At 34.4% G+C, this 13,650-nt stretch overlaps 1 protein-coding gene across 5 annotated transcripts in view; it reads right to left on the bottom strand.

Annotated features, from left to right (window-relative positions):
* The window catches only part of LOC102807870 (sodium- and chloride-dependent GABA transporter 2), a 39,386-nt gene that overhangs the window by 222 nt on the left and 25,514 nt on the right, over positions 1–13,650 (bottom strand). For 2 of the 5 annotated variants that reach the window (XM_085497210.1, XM_085497209.1), the window contains exons 4-13: positions 12,693–12,825; positions 11,626–11,760; positions 10,201–10,304; positions 7,372–7,496; positions 6,372–6,484; positions 5,683–5,820; positions 5,414–5,516; positions 4,931–5,037; positions 3,850–4,017; positions 1,396–1,568 (exon numbers count right to left, since the gene is read on the bottom strand). In XM_085497210.1, the coding sequence (XP_085353336.1) occupies positions 1,396–1,568; positions 3,850–4,017; positions 4,931–5,037; positions 5,414–5,516; positions 5,683–5,820; positions 6,372–6,484; positions 7,372–7,496; positions 10,201–10,304; positions 11,626–11,760; positions 12,693–12,825 (1,299 nt within the window). Of the gene's footprint in view, positions 1–67; positions 168–1,202; positions 1,569–3,849; positions 4,018–4,930; positions 5,038–5,413; positions 5,517–5,682; positions 5,821–6,371; positions 6,485–7,371; positions 7,497–10,200; positions 10,305–11,625; positions 11,761–12,692; positions 12,826–13,650 lie in introns of those variants that run through there. The other 3 variants (XM_085497211.1, XM_085497212.1, XM_085497213.1) reach the window with 3 other exon arrangements.

Below are 13,650 nucleotides of genomic sequence, written 5' to 3'. Positions count from 1 at the left end.
AACATCAGTGAGGAAATATTGTCCTTAGAAGCAATCTCCTACCAATGAAATAAACCAATGACAAATCATTTAACATCATTATTTAACAACTACAAGTACAGAGGATGAAAAAATATTCTGGTGAGTGACAAGAGAGGTAAACTTACATTTAGGCGATAGGAGAAGTACTAGGAAGGAAGAATGAAATGACAGATTTTTAAAATGATGTTACATTGAGTACATTGCTAGAAATGAAAAGCATCCTTTTGAATATTACTATATAGCATACTAGGACAAATAAAGTAGATGCATGCTGGGAAGAGGCATTGCGTCTTAACTGTAGCAAAGTTTCAGATATAGTACCTATTGAGAGAAGTGAAACTGTTTTCTACTATAAAAAAATAAGACTTGTCACTTTTGTCACAGTATGGAAATATAATACAGACAACTATATCAAATATTAGTGAACTTCCAAAAAATTAACATCATTCTTTAGTACTATAAATATATACTTAATATTAGTGTTTGCAACTTAGAGTTCATTGTTTCACAAACATTTACAAACTGCAATTTCCCATGAGGGCTTGAATTTTGACACAAGGTTACCAGGTAGTTAAAATATTTATTCATTCACACAAGTGTTAGGCAATCAATATCAAATTTTAAAAATAAATCAGTGAAAGAAATTGCATTGGTTTTAAAAAAGTTTAAATAAATCTGCTGATACATGTGTCAAAATTATAATTATACTAAATTGCATGCTCTTAACTAGTAAAAAGAAAATGGAGAGAATATCAAATACTATTTCACATGTACAATAATCGGTCAAGTCAGATTGGAAAAAAACAAAACATTGAACGGCATTTATTTTTTATTTTCAATTTAACTAATCTTCTTTGTTAACCAGTTTTATGCCATAATTTTTCAAGATTTTCAGTAATCTGCTTGTGAATTTTCATAATTTCTGATTGTTTACCAACATAAGGAAATAAGAAAATAGGGATGAAAGGGTTAATAGTGATTTCCACCTTTAGAAATTACATTAACACATTTTAACTAGGCAATTCACAGTGTACCCTCAGTAATGCATGTTGTGATGGATTATTGGAGACATCATGATTTATTATTGACTAAGTATTTTAATTTATCCTATAATTATGCACAGTTACCTGTGATGAATATTATAACTGATGGGCCACAACAAAGATTGAAATTCAGCCATGCACAGGCAAACACAAAGTTTTATTTATTTTAGTCTTTATGTTCATAGCCTGGTAAATGCTATTCACATTATTTTTTCTGGTGTGGCCAAATGTTTTCCCAATCAACAGTCGTGTATGTCACGTCTGGAAAGTCGATCATGTTAAGCATGCACACTACATTAACATAATGTAATCAGTATTCTAGAATACTGACCCCTTTTCTCCATACGGTGGGGGAGGATTATCAGGATCAAGATCGCTGCATGTCTGTGTCCCCATTTCTGAATTACTAGCATATTTATCATCCATGGGATATGATTGCTCTGTTACCATATAGCCAGCAACCTGATGGGGCTTCAGTATAGGAGTTATCAGGATTGTCATTCGCTGTAAATAGAAAAAAACACAGATGTGTGTTTATTGTTAACTATGCAAATTAATTGAGCAGAATAGCTAATATAAGGACACTCTCAAAGATGTTTGTGATATTATGAATCACTTTTTCCTGTATTGGGAAGATGCAGAAAAAAACAGTTACATGTAATTAGTATACAAATTTTCAGACTACTATAAATTATTACCATTCATGGATTTATCTACACAAACAGAATGGAAACAATTAATTGGTATACAAATTAGATAATTAATATGCATAGAATGTTATAAATTTTTATTATGAAAAATGACACTTATCAATTAGTACACAGTACATGTTTACTAAGTTTCAATCCATTTGAACAAACTGTTAGAATATAAACAAAGCACACTGAAATTAGTTAATTGGTATGCAAAGATTAATTTCAAAATGAGGATTAGACATCCAGTAGGTACCAATTTTTAAGCCACTAGAGTAAGATATGACAAGCAGAAAATTAGTACACTAATTAGCTAATTATTATGAACTGAATAAGTTCAAAATATTATTAGATATGGATCAACACAAACAGTATGCATGAACTTATTTTCAATCCACTTGAGCAAAATGTTACGATACAAATAAAACATGAGGAAAACAGTTAATTATAAACTATTATCAGATAATCAACTTATAAATGTACCAATTGTCAAGCCATTGAAGCAAACCATTATAATACAGAATAAACAAGCTGGGAACATTAGATTAGTATGCAAATTGGATAATTAATATGTACATATTAATCAACATAAACAGAAATCATGTATCAAGTTTCAATGCATTTCTGTAAACAGATGCAAAGATACACAGTAAACATTCTAAAACTGAATATTACGTAATTTCCTAATTAACATGCACAGATTTGTACCAAAATCTAATCAGGTCTGGTGCACATGATATATTAGTGTGGAGATTCAGTACAATCCCGCCAGTGGTTTTTGAGATATCAGTGTAACAATATTTGATACAACCACACAAACAGTCGAACAGACGAATGAACAAACATACATACATGCATACAACGACATTAGCAAAAAAGAGCTAAAAAGCGATACACCTCCTGGTCATTACATGTACAATACGGATCACCACCATTCACATCAATGCCAAATCTACTGGCTGTAATGGCTATGTACAATACCAATCACCACCAATCACATCAATGCCAAATCTACTGGCTGTAATGGCTATGTACAATACCAATCACCACCAATCACATCAATGCCAAATCTACTGGCTGTAATGGCTATGTACAATACCAATCACCACCAGTCACATCAATGCCAAATCTACTGGCTGTAATGGCCATGTACAATACCAATCACCACCAGTCACATCAATGCCAAATCTACTGGCTGTAATGGCTATGTACAATACCAATCACCACCAGTCACATCAATGCCGAATCCACTGATCGTAATGGCTATGTACAATACCAATCACCACCAGTCACATCAATGCCGAATCTACTGGCTGTAATGGCCATGTACAATACCAATCACTACCAGTCACATCAATGCCAAATCTACTGGCTGTAATGGCTATGTACAATACCAATCACCACCAGTCACATCAATGCCAAATCTACTGGCTGTAATGGCTATGTACAATACCAATCACCACCAGTCACATCAATGCCAAATCTACTGGCTGTAATGGCTATGTACAATACCAATCACCACCAGTCACATCAATGCCAAATCTACTGGCTGTAATGGCTATGTACAATACCAATCACCACCAATCACATCAATGCCAAATCTACTGGCTGTAATGGCTATGTACAATACCAATCACCACCAGTCACATCAATGCCAAATCTACTGGCTGTAATGGCCATGTACAATACCAATCACCACCAGTCACATCAATGCCAAATCTACTGGCTGTAATGGCTATGTACAATACCAATCACCACCAGTCACATCAATGCCAAATCTACTGACTGTAATGGCTATGTACAATACCAATCACCACCAGTCACATCAATGCCGAATCTACTGGCTGTAATGGCCATGTACAATACCAATCACCACCAGTCACATCAATGCCAAATCTACTGGCTGTAATAGCCATGTACAATACCAATCACCACCAGTCACATCAATGCCAAATCTACTGGCTGTAATGGCTATGTACAATACCAATCACCACCAGTCACATCAATGCCAAATCTACTGGCTGTAATGGCTATGTACAATACCAATAACCACCAATCACACACCAACATCATGTCAATTTTATGTCACCTACCTCAGAAAATGTGCCATCTAGTTGCAGGAACTTAATAACTGCTATCAATGGTATCATTATAGCAGATGCCATGACAAAACACCATCCAATAGCTTCAGCCCATATTGGATAAGCATAATCACCATATGTCAAGGGAGTCCATGTTGCACAGAAGAATAGCCAGATACCCTGTATAAGTGTTTAAACGATTAGTCACATAACAGCATATTTATTATGAGAAAAACATCCAAAACGTGGGACTGCGTGTAGCTTTTGTTTTATAGACATGAAATATTGTGAATATTATTCTTTTGCCTGTGATCTAAGTAAAACCATGCTTACAAGAAATGTGCTTGTAATAATAGCAATATTATTCAATTTACATATCAAATGAAGTCTATTGCTAGCAAAATTTATCTTGAAAGTTTACTCGAGTCTAACAAATCAAATGTAATATCAATTCACATGTCTACATAAGGTAGAGATGCAGGTTCGTGGGCACTTGGGAGTGAACATTTTTTTTTTGCTTTTTGTTATCCAAAGTCTTGGCTATAGACTGTTAACATTTTGTAGAATTTTGAATAGTGGAACATACTCAAAAGACGATTTTAAAATATAGATAACAGGTGCAAACATTCTCCTTTTTGAATGCTTAGCAAGATTTAGAAAGGCTATACATGTACATAAATAATAAAAAAGGGGCATGGTGAAAAAAAGGAATTACGGAATCTCCATATTATGCACTATATTTAACTTTTTACAAAACGATAATACATTTAAATTTGGAACTGTTACAGCCATTTTAATTATGAGCACGAGCAAACATCTTACTGAGTGAATTGTTATGCAAATTAGCAATTATCTCAGCTTCTTTTTCGTGCACATCCCAGAACTTTAAAAAAAAATAGCTCCTAGATGCTTTGTTTCAAACTACAGTGTTCATAAAAAAAAATACTTACAAAATTTTTAAACTCATACAATAAGCTTTCCGAAAATATATAGTTTTGTGGACAAGGGAGGTTAACTTGGTTGCCTAATTAACTAATTAAAATACCTGTCAGGTAAACTGCATCTCTACCTTAAAGTTGACTGTACAACTCACCAAACTGATAGCTGGAGTAAAGAAACACCAACAAGCTAGCATCCAATATCGACCAAGAGGTTTGTAGCCAATCATGAACTCGATGTCACGCAGGAATCGGAATCCACCTACAAAAACAAGTCAGACACATCGATACTCAGTTTTTAGTGGACTGATTAATTCTGGGTTCTATCCATCTACCGGTACTATTTGTAGAGTTCTATGCACATTTCCTGATTTTCATATCTTCAGTATTGATGCCCAGATAGTTCTATCATCAGCTGAAACAGGGGAGGGGGCTCCCATCAACTTTTGTGAACTTGGAAATGAATAATTCAATTATCAATTCTTATAAATAAAATCAACCTAAACATGGAAGGCCCTTTGGAGTTTTATCATCAACTGCACTACTAAACTTGCAGATAGATAGTTCTATAACAACTGCACTGCTAATCTAAAGGCTAGATAGTTCTATTATCAACTACAACACAAATGCTTCCTTACCATAAACATATCCAATAGCAATGGTTTCAAAGAATGCCATACAGAGTAATACTAGACCACTTGCTGAATAAAAGTCAAATACCTGGAATACATACATCCCACCCTGAAACAAAACAATGAGTAACTTTTATTGATCTGGTTAAGTAACCAGCAATTATTACTTTTTTGTATTCACTCTAAAGATTATAGTTTGATCCAAAAGAAATTGCCAATCCTACTTATGGCCAAAGTAGCTGCACTGTATTAAATTCAGAAAGAAATATGCTTACCTTGGTGACCATAAAGAGTCCAACAATAAATGAAAAGAAACATACAACAGCAATAAATATCTCTCTATTATATCCTTTGTAGATAATATTGGGCATCAAATCACCTAATGCGGTTACAACACCCTCCACGCCAACAAACTGAAATTAAACATACAAACACAGTGATTTATTTTCCTATTGCTAATTACATGATTAGAATATTAAAATATTAGTTATCAATACAAACACACCTCTGCCACATGCACATTTTCAAAACTCCCATACTTACTTTCAGTTTCTCTATAATGTACGTTTAATTTCTGAACAATTAGACAGGGAATTACAAGTGTCACTTTTTTTGGAACGAGACAATCATTATACAGACTATCATTTTTTGAAAGATGAAAATTGCAGAAATTTGGGTGAAAGTCAGTGTTTTGAAACTGTTGGGCTTTGATTATTTGATTTTATAACTTTGGAAATTACTACAAATAGATAGGCCTCTACTGATTATTTTGTTAATGACAATAGTGGTAATGTTTGGTTTAATAGTCATTAACAAATTTAATTTACAAACAAACTTCAGAGTTTGTCTATAAAGCATATCTGAAAATTGTTGCAGCAAAAACAATAATTATGATTTGGGCAGGGCTAGTATATATTAGGTCATCTCTGGAATTACCATGGCAACTGCAATAAATATAACATACCTGGCTATCAAGTCCTAGCAATATCAACATAAAGAAAAAAGAAAATGACCACAAGGGAGCTACTGGTAGTAAACTAACGGCTTTGGGATATGCCAGGAAAGCCAATCCGGGACCTGTCAAATTAAAACACAACATTACACATGGGATTACAAAATGATTATCCAATTATATTTTGAATATGAAAATTAAAATATAGCAAATATGTTCTATGAATAAATAGTTTTCTTATGACTAAATAATATATATTCCTTTATTATGAATTACATAATTGTGCTTTTATTTGTACATGAATATGCATATTCCGTATTATTATACATCTGTCACTGTAACGTCATAAGTTAAAGTGTGCCGTAATTTTGCGGTATTTTACGAGGTATTTTCATCCAACCATATTAGGAAATGCGAATTCCAAATATGGAATGATTAGGCATGTAAGCGTTCTCTAACAATAAAAACAAACATGGCTACCACACAAACAATTTCGCTAATTCTGTTCAAAACACTTTGGATTTCGGCATTTCCGTGGTGTATCCTTGGAAGGAAAAGATGTATAATAATAAGGTTATTAAGAGAATACCTCAAATTATGCACTCAGACAGTATGCAGTGCATCAACCTCCGCTGTGCATCGATCGATACTCCAGCTGTCTTCACACATACTTTGAGGTATTCTCGTAATAACCTCATATTATAAGCAAGATGCATGTGTTCCATATGATTATATTTACTAATAATTATAATGCTCATGAAATGAATCATGCATGATAAAACAATATACCAATGTGTATTATACTGTTTTTTCACTGAAAAAAAAACATTTTGGTGATTTTGTATGAAGTTCAAATCACTGATATTTGTTGATTTGAATGTTAAATATAGGAAAAAATTACTGTAATTTATTTTCATAAATTCATTCCTTCAGTGAAAATAAGTTCCGAGTGGAAATAAAATACCAGTCAGTATATTACAGAAGAAAGTAACAATACTTAGATCAGTCTTACCAGAGTCTACAACTTCATCCACAGCTACTCCTTGCTCATATGCCATAAAGCCAAGTATGGAAAATATTGCAAATCCAGCATAAAAACTTGTTATACTATTGATACAGGCAATTATAATGCCATCCCTGATAATGAAAAAGAAAACAAAAAAATAAATAAATAAATAATTGGGGAAAAAAAAAAAAAAAAAAATTTCACTATGTAACTACACTTTACTGCATTACACTGAACTAAACAACATACAACTCTAGACCATACTACACTGTACTTCGCTACAAATAAATATACTACACTGACACAACACCGTACTGTGCTGCACTACACTGTACTACGCATTACACTACACTTGACGACACAGCACTAAATTACACTTCATTTCGCATCACACTACATTATACTACACTACACTACCTACACTACAAGTACATCACACTGCACTGCACTGCACTACATTACACTGCACTGCACTGCACTACACTACACTACACTACACTACACTACACTACACTACACTACACTACACTACACCGCACTGCACTACACTATACTACACTACACCACACTACACTACACTACACTAAATTGAAAAACAATATTTACAATTCATGAAGAGCCTTTCACTTGGATATGTCTGTTTATTTATGTTAATTTAATTCAATATACATGTACATAAGAAACAATAATGACAGCCACCGACTTGAGTAAGGTCATTCTTACCGATAGCAATTGTTATGCACCGACTTAAGTAAGATCATTCTTACCAATTGCAATGGTTATGCACCGACTTAAGTAAGGTCATTCTTACCGATAGCAATTATTATGCACCGACTTAAGTAAGGTCATTCTTACCGATAGCAATGGTTATGCACCGACTTAAGTAAGATCATTCTTATCGATAGCAATTGTTATGCACCGACTTAAGTAAGGTCATTCTTATCGATAGCAATTGTTATGCACCGACTTAAGTAAGATCATTCTTACCGATAGCAATTATTATGCACCGACTTAAGTAAGGTCATTCTTACCGATAGCAATGGTTATGCACCGACTTAAGTAAGGTCATTCTTATCGATAGCAATTGTTATGCACCGACTTAAGTAAGGTCATTCTTATCGATAGCAATTGTTATGCACCGACTTAAGTAAGGTCATTCTTACCGATAGCAATTGTTATGCACCGACTTAAGTAAGGTCATTCTTATCGATAGCAATTGTTATGCACCGACTTAGGTAAGGTCATTCTTACCGATAGCAATTGTTATGCACCGACTTAAGTAAGGTCATTCTTATCGATAGCAATTGTTATGCACCGACTTAAGTAAGGTCATTCTTACCGATAGCAATGGTTATGCACCGACTTAAGTAAGGTCATTCTTATCGATAGCAATTGTTATGCACCGACTTAAGTAAGGTCATTCTTATCGATAGCAATAGTTATGCACCGACTTAAGTATGGTCATTCTTATAGATAGCAATTGTTATGCACCGACTTAAGTAAGGTCATTCTTACCGATAGCAATTGTTATGCACCGACTTAAGTAAGGTCATTCTTATCGATAGCAATTGTTATGCACTGACTTAAGTAAGGTCATTCTTATCGATAGCAATTGTTATGCACCGACTTAAGTAAGGTCATTCTTACCGATAACAATGGTTATGCACCGAATTAAGTAAGATCATTCTTATCGATAGCAATTGTTATGCACCGACTTAAGTAAGGTCATTCTTACCGATAGCAATTGTTATGCACCGACATAAGTAAGGTCATTCTTATCGATAGCAATTGTTATGCACCGACTTAAGTAAGGTCATTCTTACCGATAGCAATTGTTATGCACCGACTTAAGTAAGGTCATTCTTATCGATAGCAATTGTTATGCACTGACTTAAGTAAGGTCATTCTTACCGATAGCAATTGTTATGCACCGACTTAAGTAAGGTCATTCTTACCGATAGCAATTGTTATGCACCGACTTAAGTAAGGTCATTCTTATCGATAGCAATGGTTATGCGCGGACTTAAGTAAGGTCATTCTTATCGATAGCAATGGTTATGCGCGGACTTAAGTAAGGTCATTCTTACCGATAGCAATTGTTATGCACCGACTTAAGTAAGGTCATTCTTATCGATAGCAATTGTTATGCACCGACTTAAGTAAGGTCATTCTTACCAATAGCAATTGTTATGCACCGACTTAAGTAAGGTCATTCTTATCGATAGCAATGGTTATGCACGGACTTAAGTAAGGTCATTCTTACCGATAGCAATTGTTATGCACCGACTTAAGTAAGGTCATTCCTACCGATAGCAATTGTTATGCACCGACTTAAGTAAGGTCATTCTTATCGATAGCAATTGTTATGCACCGACTTAAGTAAGGTCAGTCTTACCGATAGCAATGGTTATGCACCGAATTAAGTAAGGTCATTCTTATCGATAGCAATTGTTATGCACCGACTTAAGTAAGGTCATTCTTATCGATAGCAATTGTTATGCACCGACTTAAGTAAGGTCATTCTTACCGATTGCAATTGTTATGCACCGACTTAAGTAAGGTCATTCTTACCGATTGCAATTGTTATGCACCGACTTAAGTACGGTCATTCTTACCGATTGCAATTGTTATGCACCGACTTAAGTAAGGTCATTCTTACCGATTGCAATTGTTATGCACCGACTTAAGTAAGGTCATTCTTACCGATTGCAATTGTTATGCACCGACTTAAGTAAGGTCATTCTTACCGATTGCAATTGTTATGCACCGACTTAAGTAAGGTCATTCTTATCGATTGCAATTGTTATGCACCAACTTAAGTAAGGTCATTCTTACCGATAGCAATTGTTATGGAATTTATTATAACTACCCAATGCAGTTAATGCACCCAGTCCCACAGCATAAGAAAAGAAGATCTGTGTACCAGCGTCAATCCATACCTAGGAAAGAGAATTATACATTTCAGCATAGTACAATAGGATAGCATAGCATAGGATGGGTAACAAATTAACACATGTCAGCTTCACCAATAATGACTAAGACCATATGAATTATTCTGAAAAGATGTCATCATTCAAAAGCATCAGAGAAATGTAACAGAAGTATACTTCAATTCACAACATGAATCTAGTAAAATAAAGTACTCATCCATGCTATCCCATGTACCTGTTTGCCTAAGGTTAGGTTGGTAGTGGGCTAAGAAAGTTGTTCATTATCTAAAATGTCTAAAACTATTGTACCATATTTTTTATAAACATCATCAACTATTATAATGTGCATGTCTATACGATGATAATATATATAATACTAGAAGCCCTCAGAGAGCTTATTAGCAGCTTATTCCCCCCACATATTGTGACCTACACCTAAAATTTGACCATGAAAACATAGACCTTTGGAATTTGGAGCATTTGGAATTCTATTTTCACCTGTAAGTGCATGTTTTTTCATACCTAAAACAGTCAGCAATTGGTCATCTTTGATTGGATGACAACATTACTGTATGTGATTTGTATGCAATGATGTAATTACAATAATAATAATGCCTTTATTGAAATCATATCCTGTTCAGGATCTGGATTTTCAAAACAATAAATTTTCAGATACATACAAAATGGCAAGACAAAATACAAATGAAGACAAAATGAAAACATAATAAAATTAAAAAAATATGTACATGTAAATATATAAAGTAGTTAATTGTATAAAGCATTTACATGATATATCTTTCTGTGATAGAATTTTTCAAAAAGAAAGTGGCCAGCAGTCAGCCATCTTAAGTTCAATTTACAAATCAAAGTAACATGCGTAATAGTTAATCCTTCCATCAAGTTTGAAAAACACATCATAATGACTGATTTTCGTGCAGTTTTACAACTCACTGCACATGCATATGTACAAGATAGAGTATTAACTATGTGTGACGTTTGAAGAGAAATGTTCTAGAGATGTCAGAAATACAGCATGTGATAAAAGGACGGTTCAATTAATACATGGATGCACAGAGACAAATAAATAAATGTACATATTAAATACAAATATTTGTGTTCTATTATAATATATATATTTTTAACAATGTAACTTGAGAACTAAATTTCTGTCTTATTTTTGATGGAATTTTGATATTGCTGAGTAATGTTTTTCTTTCAGTTTTAGATTTTGGACAAAGCAATAGACAGTGTTTAGCAACATGAAACTTCCAGTAAATACATAAAGTTTGACATCATTCAATCGTTACGAAAAAAAACAAAAACCTGATACCTTTCCATCAAGGAGACGTTCCCATTTTGGTATCAAATAGAATTTGATTCCATCCACAGCACCAGGTAAAGTAACTCCTCTCACTAACAAGATAGTAATCATTATGTATGGGAATGTAGCTGTGAAATATACAACCTAAAAAGGAAAGAATGAATAAATGTGAGTGCTAAAGATTTTATGATTTTAACACATCTGCTGGCACATTTTCTTCTCAATAATTTTGAATATTGAAAGAGGTTTCAGCAGTCTATTTGTTAATAACCAAAAATTTCAGTATAATAATTTTGGTTTCATTAACCAATATTGACAATATCTATTTGAAGTTTAGACAACATTTATTAGAATAATCCATGTTATGGATCACACCATTTTTCTTTAGAAACAGCGCCCTCAGTGTTAAATTATAAGCAGCAGTAAGCGGAACAACAATTACATCATAGCAAAGAATATTTTGTTTATTCCTTTATCTTTATCTAAATGACTTACAAAATCTTCAGGTTTACCTCACATATTGCAAGGATACATTTGTAGTACCTATTCTAAATCAATTAGTAATTGTGTTTAATGAACTGCTAGTACCAGAAACCATTCAATTCTCATAAGTTAACAAATTGTCATTGACTCATAAAATTTACAACCAATGTTATACTCCACAAAGCTCCCATGTAAATACAAATACCAGTATATACAATCATTGCTGTTTTTTAAAAACATATCTAGGAAATAAAAATTCCAACAGTCAGTGAAAGATCATTAGTCAGAAGCATGTTCAGCACCAATACATGTATATAGCAAATTTGATCAAAATCCTTTCTGAAGTTTTGGGGATTTTGCTTACACTGGCTGAAATTAGATAATTAATAAGCAAATTAGCTACTTAATATGCACGGACCTGGCCCCAAAAACTAATCAGACACTCACATGGGAGCTAAAAAATGTCCCTGTCAAAATTAAAGGGGTTAAAAGTATGCTGCACATTCAATTCAATTCAATACAATAATCAAAATAACCAAGTACGCAAGTGTAAAATATTTATTACATACATATTAATTTTAAGATAAACTCACTTTGCCAGTAGATTTGACTCCTTTGAAAATACAGAGATAACAGATAACCCACGCCAAGAGAAGACATCCAGCAAGTTCCCATCTCATGCCACCAATGTCCCTAATATCATCAGTGATCTGCAGCACATTGAATCTGTAATCATAGAAAATTATCAGCCTATTAATTAATCATTAAAATACAGCTTTTCCAAGTATTGTACCATACCATTGTATTGAATCAACCAGTACGGCCAGTAACATAGTGTTTGAATCAGCCTGTATGGCCAGTACTATAGTGTTTGAATCAGCCAGTATGGCCAGTACCAGGGTGGTTGAATCAGTCAGTATGGCCAGTACCAGGGTGGTTGAATCAGTCAGTATGGCCAGTACCAGGGTGGTTGAATCAGTCAGTATGGCCAGTATCATAGTGTTTGAATCAGCCAGTATGGCCAGTACCAGGGTGGTTGAATCAGTCAGTATGGCCAGTACCAGGGTGGTTGAATCAGCCAGTACGGCCAGTATCATAGTGTTTGAATCAGCCAGTATGGCCAGTACCATAGTGTTTGAATCAGCCACTATGGCCAGTACCAGGGTGGTTGAATCAGCCAGTATGGCCAGTAACATAGTGTTCGAATCAGCGTGTATGGCCAGTACCAGGGTGGTTGAATCAGTCAGTAAACCAGTACCAGGGTGGTTGAATCAGCCAGTACGGCCAGTATCATAGTGTTTGAATCAGCCAGTATGGCCAGTACCAGGGTGGTTGAATCAGTCAGTATGGCCAGTACCAGGGTGGTTGAATCAGTCAGTATGGCCAGTACCAGGGTGGTTGAATCAGCCAGTACGGCCAGTATCATAGTGTTTGAATCAGCCACTATGGCCAGTACCAGGGTGGTTGAATCAGCCAGTATGGCCAGTAACAAAGTGTTCGAATCAGCGTGTATGGCCAGTACCAGGGTGCTTGAACCAGCCAGTATATGAC

Source organism: Saccoglossus kowalevskii, chromosome 3, assembly GCF_978046115.1.
Source record: "Saccoglossus kowalevskii chromosome 3, keSacKowa6.1, whole genome shotgun sequence".
In the NCBI taxonomy this organism is placed as follows: Eukaryota; Metazoa; Hemichordata; class Enteropneusta; family Harrimaniidae; genus Saccoglossus; species Saccoglossus kowalevskii.
Note: the sequence above shows the minus strand (reverse complement) of the source record. Positions and strands in the feature narration are given on the sequence as shown.